Below are 17258 nucleotides of genomic sequence, written 5' to 3' on the forward strand. Positions count from 1 at the left end.
GGCCTGTCCTCGAGTGGGGACACACAGGAAGCCCAGAGAGAGGGGAGGACGTGCCGAGCCCTCACCGCCCACAGGGCCGCAGCAGGGAGCAGAGTCCGTGTCTGTGATGCCCACCCAGTGTCCTGTGCTCCTGCCTCCGCCCCCAAGAAATACGGTAACAAAGGAGGAACAGACAACAGAAAGCACAAAAAATATAAAACAGAAGGGTGAGACCCAAAGAGATTGCAAGTCAAAGGATGGAAAAGACAACCCATCCAAACACTAACCAAAAAGAGCTGAATAAGCATAAATATAAACATCAGACAAAACTGACCTTCCTTAAGACAAAACTTGTTACTAGAGACAAAGGATATATTTACATAATAAATGGCCAACTCACTAGGAAGATACAACAATTCACAAACATACATGAGCATAATCCAGAAATAGGTAAAAAAAGATTATACGCTATGACCAAGGGGGATTTATTCCAGGAATACAAGGTTGGTTCGACGTGTAAGAAATTAACGTGAGGGTGCCTGGGTGGCTCAGTCAGTTGAGCGTTTGACGCTTGGTTACGGCTCACGTCATGCTCTCACGGTTCACAGGTTCAAGCCCCATGACCAGCTCTGTGCTGACAGTGTGAAGCCTGCTTGGGAATCTGTCTCTCCCTCTATCCCTCTGTCCCCTCCCCTGCTCACTCACCCTCTCGCTCTCTCAAAAATAAATAAATATTTTCAAAAAATCAGTGTAATATACCGTAATAAAGGACAAAAACCACAGGAATACCTCCAGAGACGCAGAAGAAGTAACTGACCAAACCTAACACCCTTTCGTGATAAAATCAAACTGGGAAAAGAAGGAAATTCCTTCCCCCTGACAAAGACAGCCATAAAAAAGCCACCAGTAACATCATACCTAATGGTGGCAGAATGAATATTATCAACCCCTATGATCAGAAGACAAAGACACCTGTTCTTGCCACTTCTGTTCAACATTGTACAGAATTTTGTAGCCAAGGCAATTAGGCTACAAAAAGAAAGAAAAGGTATACCCATCCGCCGCTCTATTTGCAGATGACATGATCTTGTATTATAGAAAACACTAAGGAATCTACTAAAAACCTATTAGTACGAACAAATGAGTTCAGCGAGGTCACAGGATACAAAATCAATGTACAAAAACCACTAGCATTTCTATACACTGGCAGTGAACACTCCAAAGATGAAAAGAACCCATTTACAATAGCATCAGAAAAACAAATACTTAAAACTAAGTTTAACAAAAGGAGTCCTAGAGTTGTACAGTGAAAATTATGAAATGTTGTCGACAAAAATTAAAGACACAAATAGGTGGAAAGCCGTCCCATGTTCCTGGATTTAAAAACTTCCATTGTCAAGATGCCAACACTCCCCGATTTAGCACCATTCCTAATCAGAATCCCAGGTGGCTTTTTTGCAGCAATTCACAAGCTAATCCCAAAATCCCTATGGAATGCAAACGACTCTGAGGCACCAAGACAATCCTGAAAAAGGAGAACAAATATGGAGGACTCCTACTTCCCAATTTCAAAGCTTCCTACAATAATTCCTCCAGTAATCAAGACAGGATGCTACTGGGCTAAGAACAGACATAGAGATCAATGGACTAGAACTGAGGGTCCAGAAATAATCCTTCATATTTAGGTTCCGCTGATTTTTCACAAGGGCACCAAGAGTGTGCAATGGGAAAAGAACGGACTTCTCAACACATAGGATACTGGGCCAAATGGATCTTCACGTGCAAAGGCCCCGCCATCACTCCATACACAAAAAATCAACTCAAAATGGATCACACACCTAAAGGTAAGTCACAAACCATAAAACTCTTCAGTGAAAACAGGACTAAATCTCTGGGACCTTGGGTTAGGCAATACTTGTTTGCATAAACGCCCGAAGTGCAAGTGATCTCTCTGGACTTCATGCAAATTGGAAACCGTTATTTCAAACAATCCAAGAGAATAAACAGACAACTTACAGAATGGGAGAAAACACTTGCGAAGCACAGTCAGAGTTACAGCCAGAATGTACAAAGAGCTTGTAACAACAAAATGACAACCCAATTAAGAAATAGGGATTTAGGGGCGCCTGGGTGGCGCAGTCGGTTGAGCGTCCGACTTCAGCCAGGTCACGATCTCGCGGTCCGGGAGTTCGAGCCCCGCGTCGGGCTCTGGGCTGATGGCTCAGAGCCTGGAGCCTGTTTCCGATTCTGTGTCTCCCTCTCTCTCTGCCCCTCCCCCGTTCATGCTCTGTCTCTCTCTGTCCCAAAAATAAATAAACGTTGAAAAAAAAAAAATTAAAAAAAAAAAAAAAAGAAATAGGGATTTAAGGGGCGCCTGGGTGGCGCAGTCGGTTAAGCATCCGACTTCAGCCAGGTCACGATCTCGCGGTCCATGAGTTCGAGCCCCGCGTCACGCTCTGGGCTGATGGCTCAGAGCCTGGAGCCTGCTTCCGATTCTGTGTCTCCCTTTCTCTCTGCCCCTCCCCCGTTCATGCTCTGTCTCTCTCTGTCCCAAAAATAAATAAATGTTGAAAAAAAAATTTTTTTTAAAGAAATAGGGATTTAAATAGGCACCTCTCCAGACACACGGACGGCTGAGCAACATGAAAGGCTGCTCACCGTCATCGGGAGAAATGCATATCAAAACCACAAAACAACGTAACGACAAGAAGGGGGATATGAAGAAACTGGAACTCTCACAGGCTGTTGGTGGGAATATAAAATGGTGAGACCACTTTCAAAAACGGTTTGGCAAGTCCTCAAAAGGTTAAACGTTAAGTTACCAAATAACCCAGTGATTTTACCCTTAGATTTGTAGCCAGAACAGGGGCGCCTGGGTGGCTCAGTTGGTTACGCATCCGACTTCAGCTCGGGTCATGATCTCACGGTGTGTGAGTTCGAGCCCCAGGGCGGGCTCTGTGCTGACAGCTCGGAGCCTGGAGCCTGCTTCGGGTTCTGTGTCCCCTCTCTCTCTGACCCTCCCTCTCCCCCCCTCTCAAAAATGAATAAACATTGAAAAACAATGCAGCCAGAACTGAAAACATGTCCACACAAAAACGTGTACATAAATATTCAGAGCTGCATTATTCACGATAGCCCCCAAACAGAAACAAAAACAAAAGAGTAGATAAACAAAATGTGGTATACTCATAAAATGGAGTATTATATAGACATAAAAAGGTTTGAAGTCACATAAGAAGAAACAGGTCTTTATGAAGGGTCTTTATCTATTAAAGGAGTTGGATCAACAGTTAATGACCTTCTAAAACAGAAAATGCCAAGCCCGAATGTGGTCACTGTTGAATTCAACGAAACATTTAAGGAAGAAATTATACCAATTCTCTACCATCTCTTCCAGAGGACAGAGGCAGAAGGAATACTTCCTAACTCATTCCACGAGGCCAGAATTATCCTAATACCAAAGCCAGACAAAGAAAACTACACATCGATATCTCCCATAAACATAAATGCGAAATATCAACAAAATATTAGCAAATCAAATCCAGCAATGTATGAAAAAAGTATATGCCACCATCAAGTGAGATGTATCCCAGGTACGCAGGGTTTGTTCAACATTCAGAAATCAAAAACAATTAATGGAGTCCATCACATCAACAGGCTAAAGAAAAGTCTCATGATATTAACAGAAGCGGGAAAAGCACGTGACAAAATTCAACATGCATTCATCATAAAAACTCTCAGTAAAGTAAGCACAGAGGAGAACTTCCTCAACATCTACAAAAACCTTACAGCCAGCATCATATTTACGGGTAAGAAACTATAGAGGCTTTTCCACTACGATCAGGAACAAGGCAAGGTTGTCCCCTCTCACCACTCCTTTTCAAGATCATAGAAGTCCTTGCTAATGCAATAAAAAAAAAAAAAAAAAGGTATATTGATTGGAAAAGAAGAAATAGAACTATCTTTGTTCACAGATGCCATGAGTGAGTATCTATGTAGAAAATCTGAAAGAATAAACCCAAAAAATCTCCTGGAATTAATAAGCAATCATAGCAAGGCTGCATTTTACAACCTTCACATACCAAAGTCGAACAAGTGGAATTTGAAATTTAAAACACAATACTGTCTACATTAGCACTCCCCAAAATGAAATATCTAGGTTAAATCTAACAAAAGATGTACAGGAGCTATGGGATGGAAACTACAAAACTCTTATGAAAGAAATCAAAGAAGACTTTCCATGTTCATGGATAGGAAGACTTGAGATTGTCAAGATGCCAATTCTTCCCATTTTGATCTATAGATTCGATACAATCCCCCCCAGAAGTGGACATCAACATACTCATGCCAAAGTTTATATGGAGAGGCAAGAAACCCAGAATGACCAACTCAATATGGAAGAAGGACAAAGTAAGAAGACTGACAGTACATGACTGCGAGACCTAGTATAAAGCCACAGTAATCCAACGAGATACTGACAAAAGAACAGATCAATGGCACAGAATAGAACCCCAAAACAGACTCCCATAAATTTAATCACATAATCTTTGACACGGAGTAAAGGCAATACAATGGAGAAAGGAGATGTTCTTTCAACAAATGGTATGGGAACCACTGGAGATCCACACGCGAAAAAGTGAACCTAGACACAGAACTAACATCTTTACAAAAATTAACCCAAAATGGATCACAGGACTAAATGTAAAATGCAAAACTCAAAAACCCCTAAAAGAAAAGGTAAGAGAAATCCAGATGACCCTGGGTTTGGCAGTGAATTTTCAGATACGACACCCAAAGGACAATCCACGAAAGCTGGGCTTCCCTAAAAGTAGAAATTTCTGGTTTGTGAAAGACACCATAAAGAGAATGAAAAGACAAGCCAGAGACTAGGAGAAAATATCTGCCAAAGACACACCGGATAAAGGTCCGTTCTCCAAAACAGATAAAGAACTCTTAAAATTCAACATTAAGAAAAGACCCCGATTGAAAAAATGGGTCAAAAATTGGAATAGACATCTCACCAAAGATACAGAGATGGCAAAGAAGCATTCGAAAAGATGTTCCGCCTCATGTCACTAGGAATGCAAATTAAAACAACAAGACACCACTACACACCTATTAGAATGTCCAAAATCCAAAACACTAACGCTAAATGCTGGCAAGGGTTGACAAATCCTGTTCACCGCTGCTGGGAAGGCAAAACGGCACAGCCACTTTGTAAGACATTCTGGCAATGTCTTACAAAACCCAACGTGTTCCTGCCATACGATCCAGCAATCACGCGCCTTGGTATTTACCCAAAGGGGTTAAAAACTTGCGTCCACACACACGAAACTACACACAGATGATTACAGCAGCTTTAGTCAAGAGCGCCAAACCCTGGAGGCCACCAAGATGTCCTTGAACAGGTGAATGAATAAATAAACGGTGGCCCGTCCAGACAATGGAATATTATTCAAAGGTAAAAGCTAAAGAGAAACAAGCTGTCAAGTCATGAAAAGACACGGAGACACCTTTAAGTGCACAGTATGTGACATTCTAGAGAAGGCAAAACTGTGCAGACATTAAGCGTGTCAGGGATTGCCAGGGTGCGAGGGGAGGGGACGGATGAATCCAGAGGATTTTTAGGCAGTGAAACTACTCTGTATGACACTCTAATGGTGTTTTTACACCATTACACATTTGCCCAAACCCACAGAATGTACAACACCAGGAGTGAATCCTAATGTAAACTATGAATTCTGGGTGACAGTGATGGGTCAGTGTAGGTTCATCAATGGTAACAAATGCACCACTTTGGTGGGGAATGCCGATGACGGGGTTGGGGGGGGAGGCTGTGCGTGGGGCGGGGGTGGGGGTGCATAGCATGTATAGAGGATATCTCTGTACCTTCCTCTCAATTTTGCTACAAACTTAAAACTGCTCTAAAAAAAAAAAAAAAAAGGAGTAAGTACTGACATACACCATGGATGAACCTTCAGACAATTACAACAACTGAAAGCAGCCAGATACGAAAAGCCACATATGGTATGATTTCATTTATATGAAATGTCCAGGATAGAGAAATCCACAGAAGATAGAGAATAGTGGTTCAGGGAATATGGGGAGTGATATGAATAGGTATGGGGTTTCTTGTCGGGGACGGGGGGATAAAAATGTTCTGAAATTAGACAGTGATAATGGTTGCACAGCTCTGTGAATACAAAAAAAACCACGTCAAACTGTACACTTTAAAGGATGAATTTTAGGGGCGCCTGGGTGGCTCAGTAGGTTAAGCATCCGACTCTTGATTTCGGCTCAGGTCCTGATCTCATGGTCATGAGATAGAACCAAGCCCCACCCACATCTGGGTCCACGATGGGCGTGCAGCCTGCTTAAGATTCTCCCTCTTTCTCTCCCTCTTCCTCTGCCCTCCCATCCTCTGCACACACTCATGGGTGTGCTCTCTCTCTCTCTCTCAAAATAAAAAAAAAAAAGGGTAGTGACAGTTTAATATCAGGTAAGAGGGATTTCAAAACAAAATATATTAAGAGATAGAACACTTGGTAATAATAAAAGGATCACTTTAAGAGGAAAACAGGAACTCATAAACGTACACATGCACCCAATAACAGAGCTTCAAATACATGAAGCAAATGTCCAGAGTTAAATTATAAGGAGGAAGAAAATCCTGCAATCCATAGCCGGAGGTTTTATATGTATCTGTAAGCAACTGATAAAACTAGACAACTAGTAAAGACACACAAGATCTTAATACTTTCAATCACATTGACTTGCCTGATAGAACGGAATGACTTACAGAACACTGTGTATAAAGACACCAGAATCACATTCTTTAAGTGCACACAATACATTTACTAGGAAATACCATATATCCTCAAATTTTAAAAGATTGAAATTATAGGGGCGCCTGGCTGGCTCAGTTGCTCGGGCCTCCGACTTTGGCTCAAGTCATGATCTCACAGTTTGTGAGTTCGAGCCCTGCATCGGGCTCTGTGCTGACAGCTCAGAGCCTGGAGCCTGCTTCAGATTCTGTGTCTCCCTCTCTCTCTGCCCCTCCCCTGCTCGTGCTCACACACACGCACGTGCGTGCTCTCTCTCTCTCTCTCTCTCAAAAGATAAATAAATAAACAATAAAGATTGAAATTATATAGAGTACTCTTTCTGACCAAGATGGAATTATGTTAGAAACCAGTAACAAGTAAATAACAAGGTAATGCCCACCATATTTGGAAAATAAATAATACTTGTAAATAATCATCGGATAAAAGTAGAAATCACAAGATAAATTAAGAAAAGTGTTGAACTTGGCACAAAAACAGACACTGAGACCAGTGGAACAGAATAGAGAACCCAGAAATGGACCCAAAAACGTATGGCCAACTGGTCTTTGACAAAGCAGGAAGGAATATCCAATGGAAGAAAGACAGTCTCTTCAGCAAGTGGTGCTGGGAAAACTGGACAGCGACATGCAGAAGAATGAGCCTGGACCACTTTCTTACATCAGACCCAAAAAATAAACTCAAAATGGGTGAAAGACCTCAATGTAAGACAGGAAGCCATCAGAACCCTTGAGGAGAAAGCAGGCAAAAACCTCTTTGCCCTTGGCCACAGCAACTTCTTACTCAACACGTCTCCGGAGGCAAGGGAAACAAAAGTAAAAATGAACTATTGGGACCTCATCAAAATAAAACTCTTCTGCACAGCTGAAGAAACAATCAGCAAAACTAAAGGGAGAAGATATTTGCAAACGACATACCAGATAAAGGGTTAGTATCCAAAATCTATAAAGAACTTACCAAGCTCAACACCCAAAAAACAAATAATCCAGTGAAGAAATGGGCAAAAGACATGAATAGACACTTCTCCAAGGAAGACATCCAGATGGCCAACTGACACGTGAAAACCTGCTCAACATCACTCATCATCAGGGAAATACAAGCCAAAACCACAATGAGATACCACCTCACACCTGTCAGAATGGCTCACGTGAACAACTCAGGCAACAACAGACGTTGGCGAGGATAATGCAGAGAGGATCTCTTTTGACTGCTGGTGGGAATGCAAACTGGAAAAACAGCATGGAGGTTCCTCAAAAGGACTAAAAGCAGAACTACCCTATGACCCAGCAATTGTACTACTTGGTATTTATCCAAGGGATATGGGTGTGCTGTCTGAAAAGGGCACGTGCACCCCAGTGTTTATGGCAGCACTATCAACAATAGCCAAAGGATGGAAAGAGCCCAAATGTCCATCGATGGATGAACGGATAAAGAAGACGTGGTCTATATACACAACGGAGTATTACTCGGCCATCAAAAAGAATGAAATCTTGCCATCTGCGACTATGTGGATGGAACCAGAGGGTATTATTATGCTAAGTGAAATCAGTCAGTCAGAGAAAGACAAAAATCATGACTTCACTCATATGAGGACCTTAAGACACAGAACAGATGAACGTACGGGCAGGGAAGCAAAAATAATATAAAACCAGGGAGGGGACAAAACAGAAGAGACTCAGAAATATGGAGAACAAACTGAGGCTTACTGAAGGGGCTGTGGGAGTGGGGATGGGCCAACTGGGTAAGGGGCTTTAAGGAATCTACTCCTGAAATCATTGTTGCGCTCAATGCCAACTAATTTGCATGTAAATTAAAAAAAATAAAATTAACAAAAAAAGAAAAGTGTTGAATTGAGTCATACTAAAAACAGGACAACATAAAATGCATGAGTTGCAGCTAAAACAGTGTTGAGAGAGAGCTTTACAAGTCTCCACAAAAAAAAAAAGAAGGTCCCAAGTTGATACCTAAGCTTGCACCTTAAAAAATAGGAAGTGGTTGGCAATTATACCAAGAGTGAACAGGAAGGAAGGAAATAAAGAGCAGAAATTAATAAAATTGATAACTTCTGGCCACACTGACCAAGAAATAGAGCAGAAATAAGTTATTTGTATCAGCAATGAAGAAGAAAACATCACTACAGACCCCTCAGAGTTTAAAAAAAAAAATGGGGTGAGGGCAGCGGGGGGATGATGCGAACTCTGCCAATACATTTGACAACCTGGGTGAAATGCAGAAGCCTGCAGGTTCCAGGATGGCTGGTGCATTTGGAGGTGAGGCTGGGGGCTGTGGACAGGATGATGGGTGTCTGAGCGGCCGCAGCCTGAGGGTGGGGGAGCAGACAGGTGGAATGTGACCAGAGGGCAATGGGGGACCAGTGAGAGGTTCTCAGCAGAGAAGTGGTCTGGTCAAGTGCGACCTTTGAGGAAAAGCCCTCCAGCTGCTTCACCATAAAGAAAACCTGAGCAAGGCAAGCCGGAAGGGAGGCCAGCGCCACTGTCCGGGGGAACCAGGCCCTAAGTTCCCGGGGAACAACGGCAGGACGTGGGGTGAGAGGGAGTGAGAAGGAGGGGGAGGGAGACTGCGAGGCTGCCCCAGAGATGGGGTCCCAGGGGGCGGTACAGGCCGCAGGAATGAGCCTTCGTCCTGGAGCCTGCAAGAAATGAAGCCAGGGGCAGCTGGGGGAGACCTGGGGGGAGAGCAGGGTGGCAGTACTGTGCCCATGTTCCCTGTCCCGGCCCCTGCCAGGAGGGACTCCCGTGGACCTCCGAGACCCAGGGAGGGGCCGGGAGGGCAGGCCAGGCCCAGGTCAGTGCACACACGTGGGACCATCTCAGTCTCCAACGCCCCGGATGCAGGTAAGCCAGGTCCGTGTGGGGACACTTGGCCTAGTGAGAATGGAGGTGGGCCCAGGAGAAGGTCCCCTGTTTGTCCCAAGACGGCACAGCTACAACCGGACAGGCAGAGAGGAAGAAGTGGGCCCAGGACAAGGCCTCGTCTCCCACCGGAGCTCCCGGCCGTCTCCATTTGCCCATCTGGGCAGCTGGACGGTGAGCCCGGCTAACAGGCACACGGCGCCCGGCAACCCCCTAGGGATGACCTCCTCCGGGCCCCCACCCCAGGCTGCATGGCCATCTCGCCGACTGAACCGCCTCTAACGCCCAGACAGAAGGGGCTTCCTCTTCCTCCAAACCTCTGCGTGGCCGGCCTGTGCCTCTACCTGTACCTGTGTTTCTCCTATGACACTTAGCCTAGCGCCTCCTCTCTGTCGTGCTTCAGCCTGGGTGTCACCTACCCGGAGTAGCCTCCCCTGGGCTGCTCCAGCCCCCCAGGGCGCAGATCTGAGGCCTCTGAGCTTCCCGGAACGGCCCGTCCCCGGACGCCTGAAGCGCACGGGGCCAGGCTACATACATCCGTCAGATGCACATACAGTGAAGGTCACCTGCAGAGCTCTGGCGACCCCTCCTGGGGCGGGCCGGGCCCACATCACCAGGACCACTCTGCTCAGGATGGGGGCCCACGAGGCAGGGCTCCACTGGCCCCCCAGCTCTGCTTCTAGCCTCCTCCGAGCCTTGGTTTCCTGTCCGAAGGATGGGGCAGCAGCGTCCCTGCAAGTCCACCTGCCAGTACTTACCCATCAGGTTCTGCCGCTCTTCCTTCTTCCGGGCCTTCTGCTTGGCCTCCAGCTGCACCACCGAGAGGGACGGCCCCACTGTGGGGCTGGGGAGGGCACTGGCTGCAAAGCGGGCCAGCAGGCCCAGCCCGCTCTCCTCCAGGCCTGGCGACAGGGCCCGTTCCCGGGGCCCCAGCCTATAGCCGCCGGCAGCCTCGTCCTCCTCCTCCTCCAGCTCATCCTCCTCGTCCTCCTCCTCGGAGCTCTCATCTGGTGCAGAAAACAGGGGGCGAGTCAGAGCCTTGGCCCGGGTGGGCACCACCCCCCACCGCCCCTGCTCGGCCGGGGCACCAGCGAGGGATGCCACAGCTCCAGCCTAGCTCCTCACTCCTCACCGGCCGGGGGTGGTCCAATACCAGCCCACAAGTCCCCCCGATGGCCCAGTGACCCCATCACAGCAAGCCCAAGACATGGGCATCCCGGACAGCCCAGAGGTGGGCAGCGGCCTTGGGAATCGGAGGGTTTCTGTACGGGGAACACCACATGCACCTGTGCTGTGGGGAGGGGAACAGACACACGGACAAGGACTGGAGACAGCTCTCTCCACCGTCTCACGCACGTGCGCGCGCGCACACACACACACACACACACACACACACACGCCCCGACATACAACATGGAGGCTGAGGAAGGAGGCAGGAGAGAAGGAAAGAGGAGGCCAGGGAGGGACAGAAAGGAGGCGGGAGAGGGCCCCGGGGACTCAGGCGCCTGGGGGTCTGGGGCTGGTGGTGAGAACGTGGAGTTTGATCTCCTCTTGGGGGAGTGGAAACCCCCTGGGTTGTAGCCCTGATCCAAACTTGACTTCCAAGGATCCCCCTGAGCCAAGAAGCCTGGGGCAAATCTCAGCCCTCCGTGAGCACCTATTGTCTCATCTGTGGCAAGGGATGGTCTCCCCAGCGCCCCCCCTCCCCAAGGTAAGGGGAGGCTCCCAATATGTAGGAGAAAGCACTTCGCAGGCTCAACAAGCGTCAAACAGGGCAAGCCTGTTGAGCAGAAAGAAGCCACTGTCCCTAAGGCCAAGGGAGCCACAAGCTGGCTATGCCTCACGACCCATGGGGAGCCGGGAAGGGAGAAGCACCCAGGTCAGCCCACTCTACACCAGGAGACGGAGACTCGGTACGGCCAAGTGCTCAGGCAGGACTCAAACCCAGGGCTGCCTGGCTGTCTTGCCACCCAGAATCTCCTGGCAAGAATCTAAAGGAGCTTCAGCCTTTGTTTCCAGCTGGTGAACAGAAATGTACTTCTCCATGGGAACCGGCCTCCCGGCTGGGAACCTGCAGCCCTGAGCCCAGCTCGGGCCATGGGAACAAAGGCAGGGCAGGTGGCAGGCTGGCAGGCAGGGCAGGAAAGGCAGTGCTCCCTGCACATGAACCGAGCCCTCCAAGACACTGTAGGCAGGTAACGAGCTTGCTTCCGACCTTCCCCAAGAGACAGCCTAACACCACAAGGGCAGGCAGGCACGAGAGCATCAGAAGCCAACTGCCCACGAGATGCCCAAGGGACATCTGCCCAAGGGCGGGGTCTGCCCAGACTGCTGGGAGTATGAAGGTGGCTCTGGGGGCTGCTGACCAAGGGCAGGGCCAGGCGAGGCTGGAGGTGCCCCTCTGCAGCAGGAAGGGGGAAGGGAAATACAGAGGTGGCCCAGATCCCCCCTACTCTACCTTGGGAAGCACCTGGGCTCAGGGGATGGAGAGGGACAGAGACAGCTGGCCAAGTCCACGTTCTCGCACCACGCCCCAAGCCACCTGCCTGCTTGCGTGCAACTAACAGCCCAAAGTGGCGGCCCTGGGTGTGCCAATGGAGGCAGGGGTTCTGTCTAACCCTTTACCGAGGGAGCCTCGGTCTGTGCCGAGCGACCCCTCGGCGAGGAAGGTGGAGATGAGCTCAAGGAATCCCTGAAGGGAGTTGAGAAAGGCAGGAGGCAGAGACAGAGGTTTGTTAGGAGGAGGAGGAGGAGGGGGAGGAGGGAGAAAGGAGGAGGAGGAGGAGGAGGAGCGGGAGGAGGAGGAGCAGGAGGAGGAGACCCGGCCCCCCCGGAGCAATGGATGAAGCAGGATGGAGGCCAGCGGGGCAAGCAGGCAGGCAGTGCGCACTTGCGGTCCATTCACATTGCAGACATCACATGGTTCTGTCTCCGCCCCAGCGGGCCACAGCGGCAAAGCAGGCTAAGTGTAGGCAGACTTTCGACAGCGCCTGGGTCCCCCACAGCGGGCCTCCCTGGGGTGGGCCAATTTGAGCAGGGTGGCGGGCGGGGGGCTGGCTGGGGTGGGGGCGCGGGGTCAGACGTGTGGCCGGTTTTCCCTTGTAGAGAAGGCCTCCCCTGGCTGCTCAGGTGTGGAGACTCCAGAACTCTCTCCCATCCAGGAGTCCCCATCGGCAACGTCCGGTGGGGGAGGGCTGGCTCTGGGCTTCCGGATGCCCGGGATGTCTATGTTGGACACCAGTCAGCCAGCAGCGGCCCAATCCCAGCACCCTGAGACGGGAGAGTGCTTGGAAGGGAAAAGTCAAAACCAGGGCGTGCTTCCCCCAAAGCGGAGACACAGATGATCTTGGTCTCCCGAGACGCTCCCCACCTCCGGCTGCTGGGAGCGTGACAAGCCCCCACTGGCTGTTTCCCATGGTGGCCGGTCTACTCAGGCTGGGGTCTGCGGGGCAGGGGGAGTAGAGGGGGTCTCCGGACCAGGAAAGCCTTTCTAGAGCTGTCCACACCTGAGGTCACAGGGCTTGCCAAGGGCAGAGGGTAGAAAAAGTCCCAACAAAGAAGCCCAAGGAAATAGAGAAAAACTTTTTTTTTTTTTACAAAAATAAACAAAAAACACCACCAACAAAAATCTCTTGGCTCAGTACAGTGGGGTCGTCTGTTGTTAACTTGGTTCGGTTTCCAAAACCCGATTGATAAATGCCAAAGCAATCCGCTGCTGCCATAGCCGATGGGGGCAAACCCCGAGGAGGGGGGTGCAGAGGGGACACAAAGAAAAGGGTTTTGCCTACCTACGGAGCAACGAGCCAGGCTCGCACCCAAGCTCAGTGACCCGCTGCGCCGTCTGCCCTACTCCCAGCCTTCGCTTTGCGTCCAGAGTGCAGCGTGAGAGCAAATGCAAGAGACCAAAACAGACATTCAAAGCATCATGGGTAGGGATCAAGGGTGAAGGTATGGTCAAGCTGCTGGGAGGAGAGAGCAGACACTAGAAAGCCAAGCAGTCAGGTGTTTTAGTACCGGATGTCAGAAGTCCCTATTACCCAAATATCCCTGTCAAGACCTCATCAGCTGGTGTGCGCAGCAAGGCCCCTCCCCTCCCCCTATCTGGGCTCTTTCCACGGCTGCTTCCGGCCTGGTCTGAGGGCCCCTGGCTCCCTCTGCCCACTCTGGGCCAATGGCCCCTTGCGAAGAGATCGGATCGGGAAGGGCTGCCTGCTTCTCTACAGGATCTGAGCTGGGGCAGGAGAGCTTAAAAACATGGAAGCTGGAACTTTGGCTTTAAAGGGGAGGAGCCCGGGGAGGAAAGGAAGGGGTCAGGGAAGGAGGGAGAAGGATGAACCAGCCAGACTGGTCTGCAGAGGCCAGGGCTGAGGGAGGCCGGGCAAAGGAGGCTGGCTGATCGGTTAGTGGCCTCCCCCCCCCCCCCCCCAGGCCCAGACTGAGGGCAGCAGCACAGCAGAGTCCCAAGGGCACCTGGCCCCCTGCTGTGCCGTCTCCTGGTCACCCAAAACGGATGTGGGCCAATCAGGACGAGGGGCGTGGGCAGGGAGAAGACGGACCAGGAACAAAATCAGGGTAGAGTCCAGCCCCAGGGCCCAAGCCAGTTCCCGTCCAGGTTGGCCTCTACGTGTCTGGGCCTCACTCAGGGAGCGTGGGGTTCGGGCTCTGGGAATCCCTGAAGGGGGGGCGGGGTCCACCCTGAAGCAAATGCTAAAGTAGGGTGAGGAAACACTTAGGGATCCTCTGGCTCCCCCGCCGCCCCTGGGACGCACCTAACCCGGGCAGAGTCAGAGCCAGGGTGTTCGCAGGGGTCACTGAACCCCCACCCTCTCTTCACGAGTGAGGCGAATGAGGTTCCCCGGGCGGGGCCGGGGTGCCAGCAGACCAGGCCTGTGGGCTCCTAGGCCAGTGCTCTTGCCGAAGCCTGTGCCCCGCCGCTCAACACGGCAATGAGGCCCACGCTTTCACATCTCACAACAAAACTCGGGGCAGCAAATGGTCTTGACCCTGCACTGCCTACATGCCCTTTAAAACAGAAATCTGTGTTAGGAAACGAGTGTTCGTATTTTTAAACCGCTGTTACGCAGGAACAGAGCTTTAAGAAAATAAAAAAACAAACGAGCAGCTAAAAAATAAAATAAAATTAAAAAAAGGAAGAAAGATGAAGCTGGAGGTGAACGCAGCTGACTTTCGATCTGAAGAATGAAACGCATGCCAAGAGCTACCGGGGACATCTGAACAATAGAAAAGAGCGGCAGACTGCACACCCCAGCTCTGCCCCTTGGTGGGGGGGGAGGGGCGGGGGGGAGGGGAAGGAGGGACAAACTGGGGGGAGCAGCAACCTAACGGTCTAGTAAGGACACAGCAAGAGAGACAAGGCACACGGGTTTAGTTAAAAATGAACTCGGTATGTTTAATAAAGCTTGGTATTACCAAAATCGCGGTACAAACATCAAGTCACACGCCCACACGACAGGATTCCATTTACAAAATGTCCCTCGGAGGCCTCCTCCGGGTCCGCGCCCGAGAGCGCCCAACCCAGGCCTGCGGTCTAGGGGGCAGAGGAGGCGAGGAGGGCAGAGGGGGAGAATGGACAGGGGTGGAGACTAAAAACAGTCCATATAAGAGCTCCAAAAGAGCCAGGCCGTGGCGTTATCACAATGATACAGGTACAGGTAAGAACAAAAATAAAGACTCAGGCGGATACAGCAGGCTACGCTGCCAAGAACCAAGACGGCCGCCCTTCCCGAGGCGTCCCAGACAGGCCACCTCTGCCCGCCATCTCCTGCCATCTCCTGCGTGCTCGCTCGCTCGCGCTCGCTCTCTCGCGCTCTCTCTCACTCACTCTCTCGCTAGGAAACACGGAAGGTATTTTGTGTTTGGAGCTAGTAACCTTGGTCAAACGAGTCCTCCGAGGAATCGCTGAAGGAGGATCGGGCCTCGACCTCTCGAAGCAGCAAACAAAAGGGCTGCTTCCTGCCGGCGGCCGGCTTGGGTTTGAGAGTCCGGGCGGCCGCCAGGCCCCGCTCGCTCAGCTTGGGGCCCCCGGCCGGCTTGCCGTTCTTTGCCACCATGCCACACAGGATGGAGGACGTCAGTTTGGAGCTGGACGGGCCTTGGGCAGACCACTCGTCCTTCAGGAATCCTTCGTCTTCCTCTGAGTCCGTATCTGCAGTCAAAGTAGTTTTTGACACAGTAAGTCATGGGGTGCTGGGCGGGGAAGGGCTGGCGTCTCTCGCTACTAGCGGTTTCGAGAAGGCCCTGGCGCGTGCTAGGGCAGAGAGGTCCAAATGCCCACTGGCTGCGGAACAAGCCGTGCCCCACCGCCTGGACCTCTCGCCTCTCGCCCGGGAGGCCTCCAAGCCGCAGGCATCACAGAGCTTGTCCTGTCCGGGCTGGCCGCTGCCGGCCCCGCCCACCAGACAGCCACTTCTGCCAAGGCCTTTCCGGGCCCTGGGGGGGAGGCAGGAGCCCCACACTCGTGAGGGTCTCGCCCGTGGTCATGGAGGTCACTGCACCCAGCACGTGGGGGCATGGGGAGGGACAAGGCCCAAGAAAGGAAGGGCCCTGGTAAAGCTCTTCTCCCCCAGAATACCCGTTTGCCCCGGCACAGGGTGGCACAGGCAGGCTCACGACGACAATCACGCACGCGCACCCCAACTCCCCGCCCAGCAGCATCCCAAAGGCGCGTCGAGATGGGCCATCGTGAAAGGGGTTACGCCAAGGAAACTGGCAAATGACGGGACAACTCAAGGCTTCCCCCAACTTTTTCCTATCGAAGGGCCGGGCTGCCGGCACACTGCTGCTGGCTTCCCTGTCTCCGGCCTCACCGTGCAGTTGAGGTCAGGGTTTCCAAGCTCTCCTGGGAGAGGATCCCCCAGCTTTGGGGAGGGGGGGGTGCCACAGTCAAGCAGGCACAGCTCTGGCCCCTTCGAAGCCCATCCCAAGCAAGAATTCATTGGAAGAAAGGGCTCTGCAGCCAGAAACTATAACCTCTTGATCTGATAAAATCCACTCGGAACAAGAGGAACACTAACAGAGACACAGCTCTGGCAGCACCTGCCACCTGCAAGTCCACAAGAAAACTATACGCGTCGGGCGCAGGAGGCGAGGGGGACGCAGCGTCCGCTGGCTGCCTCCTCCTCTACCTGGGCTCTCCACGTCAAGACCCCAACGGCAGGATGGCCTCCAAACTCCAGGCAGAGCTAGGACAAAGACAAGCCCCACCAGGCCCCTGCCCATCGTTCCCAAGGCCGCATCCCAGGCCAGAGCCACTCGTGGGTGACGACAACCGAATCGGCTTCCCACCAGGCATGTCCCCGACCCCTACAACCCAAGAGTTGTAAAACCCCAAAGCGAAAAAGAGAAGAACGTTCTGTTCTCTCCTCCCATCTCCTGCCAGCCATCCCTGTGCTAGAAAACACTCTTGTCCTCTTTGTGACCGTGTACTCTCGCTTACCTAGAACCGCGGAAAAGCCAACATAAAAAATACAAACGAGGGCCCTCTCCAGTTCCAGCCGTGTATCAGAGCCAGCATCTAGTTGGAGTCAGACCTTTAGACCTGTAT

At 51.0% G+C, this 17258-nt stretch overlaps 1 protein-coding gene across 5 annotated transcripts in view; it reads right to left on the reverse strand.

Moving 5' to 3' along the window:
• TNRC18 (trinucleotide repeat containing 18) overlaps positions 1 to 17258 on the reverse strand; it is an 87941-nt gene that overhangs the window by 19755 nt on the left and 50928 nt on the right. For all 5 annotated transcript variants that reach the window (XM_043559597.1, XM_043559598.1, XM_043559596.1 and 2 more), the window contains 2 exons: positions 15585 to 15860; positions 10453 to 10701 (listed from right to left, as the gene is read on the reverse strand). In XM_043559597.1, the coding sequence (XP_043415532.1) occupies positions 10453 to 10701; positions 15585 to 15860 (525 nt within the window). The remainder of the gene's footprint in view (positions 1 to 10452; positions 10702 to 15584; positions 15861 to 17258) is intronic.

The sequence above is a fragment of the Prionailurus bengalensis genome, chromosome E3 (assembly GCF_016509475.1).
Source record: "Prionailurus bengalensis isolate Pbe53 chromosome E3, Fcat_Pben_1.1_paternal_pri, whole genome shotgun sequence".
Classification (NCBI taxonomy): domain Eukaryota; kingdom Metazoa; phylum Chordata; class Mammalia; order Carnivora; family Felidae; genus Prionailurus; species Prionailurus bengalensis.